The sequence below is a fragment of the Lepidochelys olivacea genome, assembly GCF_965140295.1.
Source record: "Lepidochelys olivacea isolate rLepOli2 genome assembly, chromosome: 3".
NCBI lineage: Eukaryota > Metazoa > Chordata > Testudines > Cheloniidae > Lepidochelys > Lepidochelys olivacea.
The window spans coordinates 65399693-65418331 of NC_140413.1; the positions used below are offsets into that span (position 1 = coordinate 65399693).

Sequence of the window (18639 nt, forward strand, 5' to 3'; positions counted from 1 at the left end):
ACTCAAACGGAAACTATTTGCTTGGATAGAGCCCTAAATGGAACAAATAAGTAGTGAGATTTCCTTAACTCTAAGGTTTCAGAGTAGCAGCCTTGTTAGTCTGTATTCGCAAAAAGAAAAGGAGTACTAGTGGCACCTTAGAGACTAACCAATTTATTTGAGCATACAGTGAGGAGACTTATATACACACAGAACATGAAAAAATGGGTGTTATCATACACACAGTAAGGAGAGTGATAACTTAAGATGAGCTATTACCAGCAGGAGAGCGGGGGAGAGGGGTCGGGGGAGAAAACCTTTTGTAGTGATAATCAAGGTGGGCCATTTCCAGCAGTTTTTTTCATGTTCTGTGTGTATATAAATCTCCTCACTGTATTTTCCACTGAATGCATCCGATGAAGTGAGCTGTAGCTCACGAAAGCTTATGCTCAAATAAATTGGTTAGTCTCTAAGGTGCCACTAGTACTCCTTTTCTTTTTTCCTTAACTCTAAGGTATGCTTGAGGTAAACATTCAGGGGCCTCTCAAAGTCAATACAATGGTTTCTTTTCCTCTGTATTCTTAGGATTGGAACAGAATTCTTATTTCAAGTGATAAGACAAGAGAGAGAATTAGCCTTTATCCCCTTGATTAAAAAAAAATAAAAATAAAGTAGGAGTCCCACAAGACAGAGCCTTCCATTTATTCTACACATATCAGAGAACAAAGAGTCATCAAAACTAGAGCTTTCAGAGTGTGAAAATGAACAGGAACTTCCCTCAGAAACATCATGACAATAAAAGACCTCCCTTTCTGCCAAGATGAAATCATAGAATCATATCAGACTAGTGCGTCTCTCAGTACCACATCCTTTAGAGAAAGATGCAAGAAATCCCATATTGGACAGTCACAGAATAAACTGCTCACAGGCAAACTTCTATCCTAATATCCATCAATTCACTGTTGGCTTGTACCTCCAATTTCTTGTTCAGTCTCTTCTAAATATAACTTTCAATATTCGCATTCCATAAAAATGACACTCTTTATTAATCCTACTAAACTCCTGGTCTCTATAAAATTTTGAGGCAATGAGTACCAACAGGGCAATTATGCAATTTAAGTATTTATTTTTATCTAGTTTAAATCTGATGCCATTCCATTTCATTGGAGGTTCCCTCCTTCTTGCATTATTAGAAAAGGTACACAGGAGTGCCCCATTCACCTTCTCTATACCATTCATTATTTTTGTGTGTCTGTCATGCCATACCTCTATACCAGATGCTCTCAAAGTTGGGGTGTGCCCTTCCTGGGGGGTGCAGAATATATTCGTGCAGGAGGGGCCGGAAAAGCTTTAGGAAAAAAAACTTACTGCCCACATTCAGAGCTCAGCGGCTGGACAGTAGCGGCTCCTGGCTGGGTGCCCAGCTCGGAAGGCAGCGCCACCACCACCAGCAGAGAAGTAACAGTTGCCTTCAGAGCTGGGTGCCCGACGAGCAGCCGCTGCTCTCCACTCTGCCTTCAGAGCTGAGCAGTCAGAGACTGGTGGCTGCTCGCCAAGTGTTCAAAGGGGGGGGGGGGCTAAACTACTACAGACACAAAGAAAGGGAGCATGATCAAATAAGCTTGAGAACCACTACTCTACACTAAATAGTCCCAATCTTTTCATATTCTTTTCATTCAGAAGTTCCATGTCTTCCAATATTTCTGGAATCCACCTCTGAAGTCCTTCCATTTCTGCTTTAAACCTTTTTGAGATAGGGTGACTAGAACTGAACACTGTTTCAGGTGAGAGTGTGACCAAGTTATATAATAATATTTTCAGTCTTACTTCTGATACTGTTATTTATACATAAGTCTACGTTTTAGTCATGGGTATTTTTAGTAAAAGTCAAGGACAGGTAACAGGCAGTAAACAAAAAAAATCACAGCCCGTGACCTGTCCAAGACTTTTACTTAAAAATACCTGTGACTAAAACTTGGGCAGGGGGGCTGTGGGAGGAGGGAGCAGTCTTGGGGTGCCGCAGGTACTGGCGGAAGTGGCCCAGGACCCCTGCTGGTGCTGTGGGGGGGAGGGGGGTTGGCAGGGCTGGCAGGGGCTCCCTACCTGGCTCCGCATCTCTGTGGCTCCTAGGCGGTGGAGGGGCACAAGCGCCAGCTGCCACAGCTCCCACTGGCTGGGAACCACAGCCAATGGGAGCTGAGGGGTGGGGCCTGCGGGCGTGGGCAGCGTGGAGCCTCCCTCCCCCTCCACCACCTAGGAGCTGCAGGTCATGCCAGTGGGAGCCCCTCACCCTGAGGTAAGAGCCGCCCACACCCCCCAACCCCTTGCCCCTACCCCCTCCCACATACCCAAACTGCTGCTGCTGGCCCAAGGGCTGCCCGGCTCAGGCAGCCTTTGAGCCAGCACCAGCTGCTGCAGAAGTCACAGAGGTCATGGAAAGTCATGGAATCTGTGACTACTGTGACCTCCATAACAGACTCGCAGCCTTATTTGTAGATCCTGATATCAGGTATGCTTTTTTGACCATTGCTTCACATTAAGCAGAGTTTTTCACTAAGCTGTTCACAAGTTTTTTCCTCCAGTGGCTATAGTGATTTTAGAAGCCATTAATAGGCTCAGTAGTTCAGACTACGTGTCGTGCTTTGTATTTGTCAACAATGACTTTCATTTACCATAATACTTCCAATTCACTTAAGCTTTCTTAAGTCCCTCTTTAGTTCCTCAGTATTTTTATTTGCAATTAAACGAAATAACTTTATATCATCTGCAAATTTTGCCACCTCTCTATTTACCTTTCTCAGATCAATTATTAATATATTGCACACAAATAGAGTAGGTTAATTGAAGGTTATTTAGGTTGCCAAAGTCAAGCCTTCAGAAATTACGAAATGCCAGATTAAAGGTTGCTCATGCAAACTTGTGTGTCCATCCACAACACGGAACGAAGCAGAGGTTCTGTGCGAAAAAATAGTATGATCATGTAATTAAAGACTTTATCATGACGCATATACATAAAGTACGGAATTAAGGTTACACAGACGATCTTAAATCCAGCATTTCCTAATTTTTGAGTTCTTGTTTTTGCAATGTGAAGAATATCTTTATTATAGGATTCTTTTAATGTAATTTCTTATTACTTTGTTTTAAAAGAAAGAGGTAAAAACAAAATTAAGTACAACTATAACAACCCCTAAGCCCCCAATCATGTACCATCATCAGGATTCAAACTGTGTATTTTCAGCTCAGCAGTACACACTTCTACCACTGGAGCTACAGGATATTAGCTGTCAGCAGGCAAAGGCTGGAAGGAGAGATGATGGGACAGTAGGGCCATATGTCAGGGGGATTGTGGTCCAGGTGGGAGAACCCAGTCCAGCTTTCTCCCTCTACTATTACAGATGCTCCAGCAGCTCCCATGTGTTCCCTGTACAGTATGTGACACTGTTGCTGCTTTGGAAGGGTGAAGGCTGGACTCTTGTTCATGTTCAATTATTTTTGTATGCTGCCAAAATTTTCCTGAGTAATGAAAGTGAGAGAAGGGAAAAGGTAGTTTTAAGAAGATTATAACTCAGCCAAGCCTGAATGCAATTTCCTGGGACAAATGAAAGACACAACTTAACCCCAGAGCTTTGTCTCTAACAAATTTCAATAGCCTGCTTCTAAAAAAAGTTTACTAGAATCGTTTATAATGGAGAGTATTAAGACCTAAATCGTTCACTACCAGCTCCCCCTATCATTAAAGAATACAAGTCCTACTACAAAGCTTTGAGGTACTGTTTGTTTTTAAGCCATGATAGTACTTTATTTCTTACCCCATGTAGTTTGCTTATACATTCTCCAAATGTAGTAGTACATGAAGATGGCAGAATACTTAAGTGACTGCAGCAGCACAATGGTTACCTGATTCAAATAAAACCTCTTTTGGGTATATTTCTAATGGGATTGATTTGATATTAAAAAAGAGAAGAATTGACATTTTATGGGTAAGAAAGAGAGATCATTATACCTTTAAGAAATGCAGAAACAAAACCTTACTACAGAGTGCTAAAAAATTGACAAAGGAATTTTACCAGCTGGGAGGAAAGGTTATTGACTATGTAATCAAGAGATCTGGGTGTTGCCGAATAGAGCAAATGTGCAGCAGAGAAAAGCTCTAAGGCAAGCATACTCCCAAAGAAATAAGAAAATACTTTAGATATGTTGGTCAAAATAGCTAACCAGATGTTAGGATGCACAAGGAATGGGATAAGATTATAATGATTTAACATAAATCAATAGTATGGCTTCCTTTGGAATACTGTACATAGCTCTGATCCCCTCATCTCAAAAAGGATATTTCAGAACTAAAAGGGGGAGGTCAAAAAAGAGCAATGAAAATGATCAAAGGCCTGGAAAATCTCTTATATTAAAAAAATAATGAATGGCATAAAGGAGGTAGATTGGGAACTTCCACTCTACCTTTCCTATAAAACAAGAACAAGGGGAGTTTCAATAACATTTAAAGGTGTAAAATTCAAAACCAATAAAAGGAAGTATTTTTTCACATATGTAAACAAACTGAGGAGCTTGTTACCGCAGGAAGTTGCTGAAACCAGGAATTTAACAAAATTCAGAGAGGGACTGAATAATTAAATGAATATGAAGAATATCCAGAGTCGTCATTATTAACAAACAAATATCAACAAATTTTAGAATGGATGTTAAACCTTGTGCTGATGGGCTTATGTCAATTTCTAACTATTAGAGATCAGAGATAAAACCTATATGGAGCAGATTATCCCACATCTTCCTACGGCAGATTTCTTACACCTTCCGCTAAAGGATTTGGTACTAATCACTGTCAGAGACAGGACAACTGGACTGGACAAACCTTGAGTTTGATCCAGTATAGAGTCATTCTCACTCTTTCTCTGGCCCAATTAATAATTATTTTATACAAAGTGGAATGGCTTCAACAAGGGAGATTCAGAGAAACCTACATCACAACATTCCATAGTCCAATGGTTAAGTCACTCACCTAAGAAGCAAGGGACACCTGTTCAAATCTCTTCTCATCACACTGAGGGGGGAATTGACCCACATCATGGGTAAGTTCCCTTAACACTGGGCTAAATGTTCTCCCCCAGCTATTTTGTGTGGAGCCAGGTGTGCTGGGAGTATACCTACAGGATTTGGCCCCACAAGAAAGCTGAGCAAGGGAACACCTACCTTCACCCGGTTTGAGGTTTGCACTGGGCTTAGGCATGAAATAAACGCCCAGATGCCTCACTGAGACAGCAGTGCACATGCCCAAAAGCAGATACAAATAATAAACGGTCATATTTTTGCTATAAGAGAAAAGACTCTGTTATTCCTGAAAATAGACAGTCACTCATAACTGAAAATACTACATGATTCCATCCTTTCTGAAGAGAGGAAGAGGCTATTCAAGGTGGGAAGGAGGTATGCTATCTTGGTTAAGAGTCAAATGGACCCAGAACTTCAAGAGTCTGGTCTTTAATGAGAAAAATAATGCTTATTTGTGTGTTAAAACAAGAGTTCATGGAGGGCCACAAGGGACCAAAAAAGACTTTCTTGGCCTTGATGATCCAACTGAGCCAACTTAAAAAATATCTGGTCCTTTGATAATCAGACAAACTATCCCCAGAGCTTGTCTACATAAACACTTAGTTTAAGAGTTAATGCATCTCAGCAGGGTCCTTGCAGACAAGTTAGTTTGCAGAAGGCTAGTATGGGGTCAATTCACACCCCAGTTTGCTGTGAACTAAGAGTTCATGTAGACAAGACATCAGTCTCTGAAGGGATGTGTATCAGGAAGACATCCAATAAATTAACAAATGGAAAATTTATGCAGAAAAAAAATCATGCAAATCTTATTAGGGTGTTGAATAGTCTCCAAAGTAATGTGGTGAAAGCCCTATTACAGCTGGTTACACCCACCCAAGAAATGTATCTACACCCCTGCGTGAACGCATGCCCAAACACACGCATACACACACACTGCAGGGAACGATCTTGTATCGGCAGGCAGATGAACTGCAACGTCTGCCTCCAACTTCAAGATTCTATTAATTCTATTAATGCAAGACAATCACTGCTCTCTGGCCTGATATAGTTTTCCTGGGAACTGTAAAACCATCTTGAATTCAACAGTCTCCCCTTTCTAGTGAACAATGAATATGTCAATGAAAGCAGACTTGCAGCACTATCTTACAACATAAAAATCTGACCTATCCTCAGAAGCTAAATGTAGATTGCTGCCTTCCAAATATTAGAACTAAGGGACCAATTTCCAAACTTCTAGGCACCTTTTTCCATACTAAGGGATCTTGATGCTGAAATAAACAAAATAAGTACATATGCCCCCAAAATGGATATTTTCAAAAATCAAGCCCAGAAACTTTAACAAAACACATTTGGTATGCTGCCATAGCACTAGGAAAATAAGCATTAAGATCTGAAATAGACACAATACATTTAAATAGTTCACAATACATGAAACTATCAATTTTGAAATGGACTCTCCCTCAGACCTATGGGTCTTTGTTAATACAGAAGTTGAGAGAATGCTTGACATTCAAGTTGGGAAGGAATATTTTCCCTGCAAGGACCAAAACATGAGGACAAGGACAAGGCACATTAGTTCACATGAAAAAGATAACTTTTTAGGTAAAATCTTCTGATGACAAGTAAGATCTTGTAATTATGGAAGATTTGGTTCTATATAAAACAACATGCAGAAGAAACAGGAACTGAAAGGTAACGCTGACATACCTTCCTTTTTAATGGGTTTCAGAGTAACAGCCGTGTTAGTCTGTATTCGCAAAAAGAAAAGGAGTACTTGTGGCACCTTAGAGACTAACCAATTTATTTGAGCATAAGCTTTCGTAAGCTAAAGCTTATGCTCAAATAAATTGGTTAGTCTCTAAGGTGCCACAAGTCCTCCTTTTCTTTCTTCCTTTTTAATGAGATTCGGGACATGCTTCAAGACATGTGACTGCAACTAACTGCGCTTTTTCTTTTTTAATGTTTCCCAGTCAATGTGACGGCACATGATTCCAACAGCGAGGAATTTCAGAAGCAATTTGATGAACAGGAATGTGACGCTGTTTAATACCTACCAGGATTTAATTTTGTGATTCTGTTTGAAATTGCTTTTCCTTTTAGAGATAGAAACACATAGTTATCCAACATTTAAACAGTTTCTAAAGTCTTAACTATAACAATATTTGACAGTTTTTCTCCATTCTCCACATGTTGAGTTTACACATAAACCCAAAACACCTGGGTGTTCCACACACTGTGCTGTAAAGTTATTTTTGGATTCTTAATGGGAATTTCCATTGAACCTTACCACTTTTATACTTGATGGATGAATAAAGCAGCAGAAGGAACTGTTATTTTATTAGGGTTTTTTTAAATTCATTTACAGCAAACGATAACTTCTGCTGGTTGTTAAGTAGTAGTAAGTGTAATATGCATGTTTTTGTTCAAATAAGCTATTTTTGATGTTAGGACTTTCTTTTAAGATAGTAAAAAAAAATTCACCAAAAATATTTTCACAATTCAAATTCTGAGATAATGCTTCTGAAAGAGGATATGCTGATCATTGCAACTAAAATCATAACTCCATTACATTCCTAACTTCTTAACTGTATTCATATCTTATTTTAAGTACCTGGACATAGCATCTGGAAAGTAACTGAGGACCATGGGTTTGAAAGCTGACATTTGTTCACATTCATTCAGCTTTATGTCCCAGTAGTGGTTATTAGTTGATGCCACCAGTACCCATAACAGATTCTGGATTATCCTCATAGCAAAATGGTATGTTTCAGAAACCAGCAGCATCAACTAGTAACCACTACTGGGACATAAAGCTGAATGAACGCATACTCTTTGTTTGCATGTTAAATCTTCAGAGTAACCATCATAATTTAAGGTTTTTAAGGCCTGGCTTGACAAAGCCTTGGCTGGGATGATTTAGTTGGTGTTGATCCTGCTTTGAGCACAGGATTGGATTGGACTAGATGACCTCCTGAAGTCTCTTCCAACCCTAATATTCTATGATTCTATGAATAATAAGGTTAGAACCCTTAACTCAACATTTTACAAACAAATGTCAGCTTTCAAACCAATGGTCCAGATACTTTCCAGATGGTCTCCTTGAGATTAAATATTTTTCATGGTCAGGCGATAGTCTCCATTCAATATTTCACAAAGACTGCTTTATGAGTTATTATTTGTTGTCAATTAGATGCCACTTAAAAACCTAATTACTGAAAAACATCAAAAGTATAGATAGGTCAAATCTCTTTCTTAATTAATTCTATCCTCTAAGGCTATCTAACTACCTATCTCAGGGTTTGACAGTGCACTTAAACTCCCTATTAAATATGACCTTGATTCTGAAAACTCTTCTGGACAAGCAGGCCCTAACTCACCAGAGTCCCACTAAAGGCAATGTGTGTATATAAAGCCCTCACTTGAGCAGGGAAACTACTTGTCTGCATTGCTGCACAGACTCAAGCTCAAAATGTATGTATTTTTTCATATGTTATTAAAGCTGAATTTGCCATAATAAAAAAGAACCTCGCAGACATTTCAATACAAATGAATGTGAAATATGATGTACAGCACAACCAGACCATCATGCTTATCCTTTCTTGGTTTACATAATCCAATCTGATTATTTATCATAATCGTGACTGTTTAATTATATTCCCCTTCAGAATAAAGTGTGAGTGGTCTTTTATATTCTGTTAGCCTTCCTCAGTAAATTTACACCATATATTTAATTATACTTTATTATACTTTGCAAAAATACAGGTTCTAAATAAATTTTCTATTTAATCCAGATTTTCTCCTGCATGCCAAATTCATTAGAGTTTACTATTATATGTATTACAGTAATGCTTAAAGGGCTCAACTGAGAACAAGGTCTGTGACACTTCCCGGGGGGTATCCAGGGTTGTGAGGCACCTCAGTGCCATCTGCCCTTAGTGAGAGGAAGCCTTGTCTGTGCCTGCCGTGGGTCCGCTCTCTGATTTCATGAGCCACGGGAAATACAAGCAACTCCCCTCTGTGTCTACACAGACCCTGCTCTCTCTCCACCAGTTAGCGACAGGTGTACTCCAGCCCCGGTCAGGCTTGACAAAGCCCTGGCTAGGCTTGACAAAGCCCTGGCTGGGATGATTTAATTGGGGATTGGTCCTGCTTCGAGCAGGGGGTTGGACTAGATGACCTCCTGAGGTCTCTTCCAACCCTGATATTCTATGATTCTATGAGCCCCACCACCTCTAAGCGTCTCCCTGTAGTGTCCAGAACCTGTTCCACTCCCAGTATTCAAGGATTCACTGCTTCCAAAGCAGTACCCCCCAGCTTATCAGTTTCACCTCAGATCACCATTCTCTTGCAATTTCCCTTTCTTGGGCTTCTGCTACCTTCTTTCATTCCTCTGTTTCCAAGCTTTTGCATGTCTGCTAACATCTCCGTTTCCTGGTGTTTCTTTGCTTCCAGCTCCTTTTCTCAGGCTCTCATCTCTATTTCCAGCTTTTGGATCTCTACTCTGGCCAGTTCTAACTGCATGGGTCTCTCTCTGGAACATGTGCCAGGCTGGTTTCCTAAGCCCACCACACCTGTTCCCTTGACTTCAGGTACCTTTGATGGATCAGTCAGTTATCCCTGATGCTCATCATATTCCATGAGTAAAGCTCTTAACTCCTCTGCATTTTTTACTGTTGTTTCCAAGCCATGGTCAGCACACAGTTTTTCCAGCTGCAGTTTGGTATGTTTAGCATATGTCTCCAGGTTACTCATTTTGTCCATTCTTTGTTCTTCTCCCCTTATCCAAAATAAACGAATGGAAAATAACAAAGCATAACCTTTTTCTATATTCGTTTCCAACCTTCTTACTTTTGAATCTCCTAGTATTATATGATCTGGTATATCTGTTCCTGGAGCGTGAGCTTTGGTTAACTAGCAAACAGGGTATAGATCCTTCCGGCTACGTGACTGTGATGCTTCCCCGTACCCAGCGCTTTGAGACACCTCACTACCACCTGCCCTTAATGTGAGGAAGCCTTGTCTGTGCCAGCTGTGGGTCAGCTCCCCGACTCCACCAGCCACGGGCAACACAAGCACTACCCTCTAGGTCTACGCTCCCATCCCTGAGACCTCAGAGCATCTCCTTGGAGTGGTCTAGCCCCTGTTCCACTGGAAACTCCCAGTATGCACAGATTTGCTGCTTCCAAAGAAGCAGTACACCCCAGCTTAGTAGTTTAACCTCAGATAACCGCTCCATGTTTATACTGAAAACAAGTAAAAGTTCAACAAAGCAGAGAGACTCAAGTGATAGCAAGTATCATAGAATCATAGAATATCAGGGTTGGAAGGGACCTCTGGAGGTCATCTAGTCCAACCCCCTGCTCAAAAGCAGGACCCATACCCAATTAAATCATCCCAGCCAGGGCTTTGTCAAGCCTGACCTTAAAAACTTCTAAGGAAGGGGATTCCACCACCTCCCTAGGCAACGCATTCCAGTGTTTCACCACCCTCCTAGTGAAAAAGTTTTTCCTAATATCCAACCTGAACCTCCCCCACTGCAACTTGAGACCATTACTCCTTGTCCTGTCCTCTTCCACCACTGAGAATAGTCTAGAACCATCCTCTCTGGAACTACCTCTCAGGTAGTTGAAAGCAGCTATCAAATCCCCCCTCACTCTTCTCTTCTGCAGACTAAACAATCCCAGTTCCCTCAGCCTCTCCTCATAAATCATGTGTTCCAGACCCCTAATCATTTTTGTTGCCCTTCGCTGGACTCTCTCCAATTTATCCACATCCTTCTTGTAGTGTGGGGCCCAAAACTGGACACAGTACTCCAGATGAGGCCTCACCAATGTCGAATAGAGGGGGACGATCACGTCCCTCGATCTGCTCGCTATGCCCCTACTTATACATCCCAAAATGCCATTCGCCTTCTTGGCAACAAGGGCACACTGCTGGCTCATATCCAGCTTCTCGTCCACTGTCACCCCTAGGTCCTTTTCTGCAGAACTGCTGCCTAGCCATTCGGTCCCTAGTCTGTAGCTGTGCATTGGGTTCTTCCGTCCTAAGTGCAGGACCCTGCACTTATCCTTATTGAACCTCATCAGATTTCTTTTGGCCCAATCCTCCAATTTGTCTAGGTCCCCCTGTATCCTATCCCTGCCCTCCAGCGTATCTACCACTCCTCCCAGTTTAGTATCATCCGCAAATTTGCTGAGAGTGCAATCCACACCATCCTCCAGATCATTTATGAAGATATGGAACAAAACCGGCCCCAGGACCGACCCCTAGGGCACTCCACTTGACACCAGCTGCCAACTAGACATGGAGCCATTGATCACTACCCGTTGAGCCCGACAATCTAGCCAACTTTCGACCCACCTTATGGTGCATTCATCCAGCCCATACTTCCTTAACTTGCTGACAAGAATACTGTGGGAGACCATGTCAAAAGCTTTGCTAAAGTCAAGATACAATACATCCACTGCTTTCCCTTCATCCACAGAACCAGTAATCTCATCATAGAAGGCGATTAGATTAGTCAGGCATGACCTTCCCTTGGTGAATCCATGCTGACTGTTCCTGATCACTTTCCTCTCATGCAAGTGCTTCAGGATTGATTCTTTGAGGACCTGCTCCATGATTTTTCCGGGGACTGAAGTGAGGCTGACTGGCCTGTAGTTCCCAGGATCCTCCTTCTTCCCTTTTTTAAAGATTGGCACTACATTAACCTTTTTCCAGTCATCCGGGACTTCCCCCGTTCGCCACGAGTTTTCAAAGATAATGGCCAATGGCTCTGCAATCACAGCTGCCAGTTCCTTTAGCACTCTCGGATGCAACTCATCCGGCCCCATGGACTTGTGCACGTCCAGTTTTTCTAAATAGTCCCTAACCACCTCTTTCTCCAAAGAGGGCTGGCCATCTATCCCCCATGTTGTGATGCCCAGCACAGCAGTCTGGGAGCTGACCTTGTTCGTGACGACAGAGGCAAAAAAAGCATTGAGTACATTAGCTTTTTCCACATCCTCCATCACTAGGTTGCCTCCCTCATTCATTAAGGGGCCCACACTTTCCTTGGCTTTCTTCTTGTTGCCAACATACAACAAGTAGAAGATTTGGAAACAAATGGTTACATGTAAAATGCACTATAGAACCTAGACTTACTTAGATATTTTCAGTAATGAATCAGTAGCTGGTTAAAAGATAGGAAACAAACGGTAGGAATAAATGGTCAGTTTTCACAATGGAGAGAGGTAAACAGCAGAGCCCCACAACAATATGTACTGGGACCTGTGCTGTTCAACATATTCATGAATGATCTGGAAAAGGGAGTGAACAATCAAGTGACAAAGTTCACAGATGATACAGAATTATTCAGGATAGTTAAGTCCAAAGCTGACTGCAAAGAGTTAACAAAACTGGGTGATTAGGAAACAAAATAGCACATGAAATTCAATATGGATAAGTACAAAGTAATGCACACTGGGGGAAAAAAATCTCAACTACACACATATAATGATTGGTCCTAAATTAGGGGTTCCTACTCAAGAAAGGTCTTAGAGCTACCATGGATAATTCTCTGAAAACTTCCACTCCATGCACAGCAGTGGTCAAAAAGGCTAACAGAATATTAGGAAGCATTAGGAAAGGGATAGAAAATAAAACAGAAAACACCTAATGCAGGGGTGGCCACCAGTGACTCCAGAGCCACATGCAGCTCTTCAGAACTTAATAAAAGAGGAAGGATCACGAAGTGCAGTACTTCATCTATAGTCACAAGTCTCTCAAAGTGGATATTGTTCATTGCCATATGTTTTGGGGACTGAGGTGAATGTTGAAGCCAGCCAAAACTGATTTTGGAAAACAAGTGGACAGTGGTTAGATTCTTTGGCTCTAAAGTGGGAGAGCTTTTGGGAGAACAAAGGAAACCTGTTCTTTTCTTTGATACCCCATCCTGGCAGATGAACATTTCCGTGGTCATAAGACATGCCTATTCTTCTGGAACACTGAAAGATAAACATGCTGGTAGGAGATGGCAGAGACAAATAACTTTCCAGCTTGCTTAACCATATTGTTTACCATACTAAGGTATCTGCAATACCATCATGTCCAGCTACATTTAGAATAGTCAATAGTTGTGGTATTTCAGTTATGACAGTGTGGCACCTGTAAATGTTTTTTTTTTCAGTTGACCCAGCATGTTTATGTGTGTGTACACAGCAGTATTCTGCATATACAATGTAGATTTATATATTTGTATATGCACTTTTGAAAGTCTCAGCTTGTCACACCTCACTTTGAAGGACATCTTGATATGAATACATCCATTGATAATACCGTGGACAGGGCATCTATTATGTGATACTGTAATAAGCCAGTGGCTCACAATTCGCTTGTAACTCAGAAGTTCAGCAGTGTAAACTGTATACTCAATTTACAAGGCACTCTCTCTGTCTCTGTGTGTGGCCTGCCATACAGAGTTCCTTCAGCCGCTGACATTTAATTTCTTTATTGTCAATAAAGTAATGATTAAAAAAAAAACTTCTCTGGTTACAACCTGCCCCAGTTCTCCATAAAAATCACGTGAACTCCCTCCACCTCCCCCCCATGAAACTAATCTTGTTTCATGAAACAACAGGGTCATCTCACAAAAGAAAACAACTATCTCCCTACAGATTGAAGTCCTGCTAGATTTGAGTAGAGATTAGTGTTAAACCAGAAAAGCATTCATAGGTACCTGTCAAACAAGGTATCCTTTTCACTTGGAAATTAACTATTAGTTTAATAATAGCCAGTCCCTACTTTGTAACTTTTGTAGTTCAGAAGAAGAAATGCCAATTGATTCAGGAGAAAGTAATTATTATCCCCACAGTGTGATCTGACAATTTTTAGTAGTACTAAACAACAAATCAAAATTAAATACGTTCACTATCCACATACCAGTTTAATAACCTTTGTGTTTTCAAAAACTCTGTTGAACAAAATACACAAGAAACACAAGAAAGTAAAATGATGGAAAATTATCCTTGTTTTATACCTGCAGTTGTTTATATTGCTGTCATTTGCTGGGTCTATAACATTCAGTTAATTACTCCAACACAATAAATCATCGTCATCATCATCAAGGCAAATCCCAATGGGAAGGTTCCTTGCAGATCAAGTGCTACATAGATCGATCTCTAGCTAGGTCCTTAAGACAGTCTGGCTGGATGTTCAGTCTAGGTCCATCACTGGCAATCTTATTGCACCAACTAGGCATTTGGTGACCTCATGCTCCCTGAGGGAGTAGTGAAATTTCTTGGGAAACACACTTCATAATTAATTCATCTCCCATCTTAATAACATATATCTGCTGCCTAAACCAAAACAGACTGATGGTGGTGGTGCTATGTTTTGCTACAAGTGTCCTCATTGCTGATCTTGTCTTGGCACTTAATATGGAGCAGCTGACAATGAGGACTGAAAAAGTCAGTCCACAGCTCCTCAGCCTTCCCTAGCCCCAATGTTTCACTGACATATGTTAAAGCTGGTATAACTGTGGACCTGCAGATATGCAGCTTCACAGAAAGCTTGATATCACGACATCTCCACAGAGGCCACTGAAGACCTCCAAACATGGTGGTGGCTGTTGTTATATAAGCATCCACATCTTTCAAACATTGTTCAGCACTTAGCTTTGTCCTGATTGATAACCAAAGCAATGTGCGCTGCATCTTACCCAGTCAGATGAGCCATCAGCTGCAGCACTTCACCCAACCGTGCCAAAAAGGCAATGTCATTGGCCTATTCAAAGTCTCAAAGCAAAATGGTGTTCAGCTCGATACCACCAACAGCTGCCTCTTTAATGCTTAACCACCCAACACAATAAATACTACATGATATATTAATTGCTGTCACTATGTCCTTCCTTTGATAAAAGGCCTTTACGACTGGCCAATGTGTTGTGCCTTTTTAAAATTAAACATAGGGAAAACAGGAATTAAACAGTATATGAGATACAGTGCAAAGATCCATAACGCTTTATGATCCTATTGAATTAACATTACCAGACATGCCAGAGATAGTTGCATAGTGGACACTTGGAAAAGTTTTCATTTAGCAGCATGACAATGGCATTTCAGCATTTCTGATCATATATACCTGAAACAAATGATGCCAAAGAATAACTCTATATATGGCCATGCATTTACTAGTGTTGGATTAATCTTAAAATTCAACAGTATTTTTATGTTAGGAGTATGAGAAAAACTCAGGCCATATCTGCCAGTGATGTGCTGCCAAAGTTTTACCCAGGCAGCTCTTCAAAAGTTCACAATGTAAGATATTTTCTCTCCACCTCCCCCCACGAATCCTAAATTGGTATCTTGAAGAGTGGAGTGATGTCAGATTGAGGAATAGGGTTTCAGGCTCTTCAAAGTCTGGGGTGGAGCTGGGTGGGCAAGTTTATGCTGGTCAGAGACCGGGGGCAGGCTGCCCGCAGTTATCTTTTCATTCATGACCTCCAGGCTCAATTACTGCAACACACACCTAAAAATAAAGCCCTCTCCTCACCACAAAGACTCCTGCTGCAAAAAAAAAAAAAAATGGAGCCCAGCTGATTTCTTCTTTAACCCCTCGCATTTGGCTTACACTGTTGTCTTCAAGGCTTTGATCAGAAAGGCTGGATCTGTTAATAGGGAACTCACATACAGCTCAAAACAAAATCAAACTTTCTAAAGCACAGTTTTACATTCTGTTCACTTTAGGCAAAGCCCCAGAACAGCAACTCAAATTACTCCTGCCAGGAGCACTTGTGATCAGGGATGCTGGAACAATTTGTATAGTGGGGGTACTGAAACCCTTTGAACCAAACTGTAAACTCTATATATGGTGGAAACCACTTCAAGCCAAGAGGTGCAGCAGCACCCCCAGGACCTATGCTTGTGATCACAGCAAGGAAGGATGGATGTGTGTGGACCACTTGTGGAACCGCTAAACCTCAGCAGACCTGTGGAGAACTAACGCCATGGATTTGGTGGGAAGAGAGGAGCACAAAAGTAACATCCTACTTCTCCCTTTCTCCCCTTCCCTCCACCTTCTGCCAAGTCTCAGTGCAGGTAAAATAAAGGAGCCTGAAATTATCCTATAAAGAATTTAAGTTCTGGGACCAGATCTTCAGCTCTTATAAATTAGCATAGCTCCACTGACTTCAGTAGAGTTACATTGATTTACACCAGCAGATAATTTGGCCCTTTAGGTTGAAATGTTAAAAAGTTAATCTTTTTGAATAGTAACATTTTAATTATGTGGCTGAAGCCCTTCTCAAATGCTAGTTTATAATGTCAGAAAGAGACAGGCAGGCCTCATAAATACTGATGTATCGAGCGATAGTACTTTGATAACCTAAAAAGGAAACTAAAAAAACAAAACAAAACAAAAAAAAACACAGTTGGCAGAAAAATTGAAATGTATTTAAGGGGCTGCCTGATATGACAGATAGTGTCTTTCCTATCTAAAAAGTTTTATATATGCTGCATCTTCACACATTATTGTTCAAAATAAAAATTCATTCCAGAAAGAAAATGAGAAAATGCTATAAACATTTAGAACACATTCCTGAATTTTTTTCCTCTCTCTCTCTGTATGTATATATGGGGGTGGTGGATGCACGCGCATATTCTAAGGCCAATGCTTCTCAAACTGCTAAACTAAATTTGGATTAGGGTCAATTCATCCTTTTGCTGACATGTAACAAATGCAATTGTGCCTGTAGGAAAGCCCATTTAGGCTTAGTAAAATTATAAAATTCATCTATGTTTTAACATACTGAAACAACAGTTTATCTTTGCAATGCAATACAAATTACAGTTTAATTTAGACTAAAAATGTAGTTAATATAGTTTGAATTATCTCCGTTATTCCAGTTTTGGGTTACACTCAACTATGTTTAAAAAAAAATCCTACAGAAAGCTGCCAAGAAGGGAAAAAAAGATACAATTACATTTATTTGAAGTATAAACTTACATACCTTGGCCTCCGAAATGCTAAACCATATTGTTGGCAAGCCAGACCCACAGTGGGAGTATAAACAATGGGCATGAACTTTTCAATGTTAGACGTCAGCACTTTATAGAAAAGCTTTTCATTTCGATCCTGAAGACCCATTAACAGAATGTATCTGTGGAGAATTAAATATAATTAGACAGGTATCCAAGTGAACACTTAAAATAGTTAAAAAATAAAATAGATATGTAGAGAATTAATTAAAGCTCTGTTTGTTCCAGACAAAGTTTCTCTCTGGTCCAGGGTACTTAAATTTAACCGTATCTTAGTAGCACTAATGCTTCAGTTCTAAAGGATAACAAACTTGAGCCAGACAGTAGACAGAAGCTGAAAATGTTGCAAAGGTGACAGTTGACATGCTCAGGAAGGGAGCTAATTCCTGTCAGACATAAAGTGCTACATTTGCATTAAAATAGCAAAATGGGTCCAATTTAAACCTTAATCCATACATGCCAAATGTTGCATTTTGAGTGGGATATCATAAATTTGCTGGAGGGGGTAATTAAAGTTTCATTTTTCTACTCTGGACCACTAAGAAATTTCTCCCAATCCAATGAGAATGTTAGTTTTTCCATACCTGTCTACTAATAGATTTCAATACTGTCACACATACAAAACACCTGATCCTGCAGTCCTCCTTGGCTCCTACTGAATCCCACAAAAGTACTTTATCTCCTTATGAAATCAATGGTAGCTCTGAATTTCAGAGCTTTGAAGAATCAGTTTAAATTAGGATAGCAAAAGGAAAGAATGAGATTCCATATTGAACTCATCTTTCTTTGCTCACCAATTGTAAGAAACACACACAATAAATTAAATTATCACTGTTCCAGGATCCCAACAGAGAACCTTATCTGAAGTGAAGCATAAAAGGGTGATTTAAAGATTGAGGATCAGATCCTCAGCTGGTATAAACTAGTGTAACTCCATAGCTGTAAGCTACACAAGTTTACATCAGCTTAGGATATGACCCGGAGTTTTCAACCTTAACATTGAATTTTTGTGGATTTAACATTGACCTCACTATATTCACTTAGTTTATGTAGAGTGAACTTTTAATTAACTTTTTCTTAGAAAATACTAAAAACAAACTTAGTTTAAATTAAAAACCCAAATGTAAGAAGATATATTTACCTATTTCACAATGAATAAGACATTATTTGTAGTCAAGAACTTTAAAATGCACATTGTGCAAATATTTTTAGATATTAGCTACAGCACACATTTAACTAAAAGAGAAACGGGGGGAGAAAGTGTGTGTTTGTACATTTAAATATTTCCCTTCAAAGTTGTTTTGGCTCATGTAAATATATATTTATGGATATTTTGTTTACAGTGGTGTTTTTTTGTTTTTTAATATCTTAGTAATGCTTTGCATAAAACTTGTCTTCAACAAAACAGCAGCAAAGATTTGACCTTGCTCCTACCTATCCCATTCACCTTAATGAAACACAATCCCCCATCCTTCCCAATTCACTTCAATAAAGTGAATGTCAAAATCCACTTGGGACTACTTAAATGCTAACTTTAAGCACTGAGAATTTCTTCCTGTCCCATAATTGATCAATTGGA

The 18639-nt window shown here is 40.2% G+C and overlaps 1 protein-coding gene across 2 annotated transcripts in view; it reads right to left on the bottom strand.

Annotated features, from left to right (window-relative positions):
- Positions 1-18639, bottom strand: part of ME1 (malic enzyme 1) — a 336698-nt gene that overhangs the window by 240521 nt on the left and 77538 nt on the right. For both annotated transcript variants that reach the window (XM_084622076.1, XM_084622077.1), the window contains one exon: positions 17033-17182. In XM_084622076.1, the coding sequence (XP_084478202.1) occupies positions 17033-17182 (150 nt within the window). The remainder of the gene's footprint in view (positions 1-17032; positions 17183-18639) is intronic.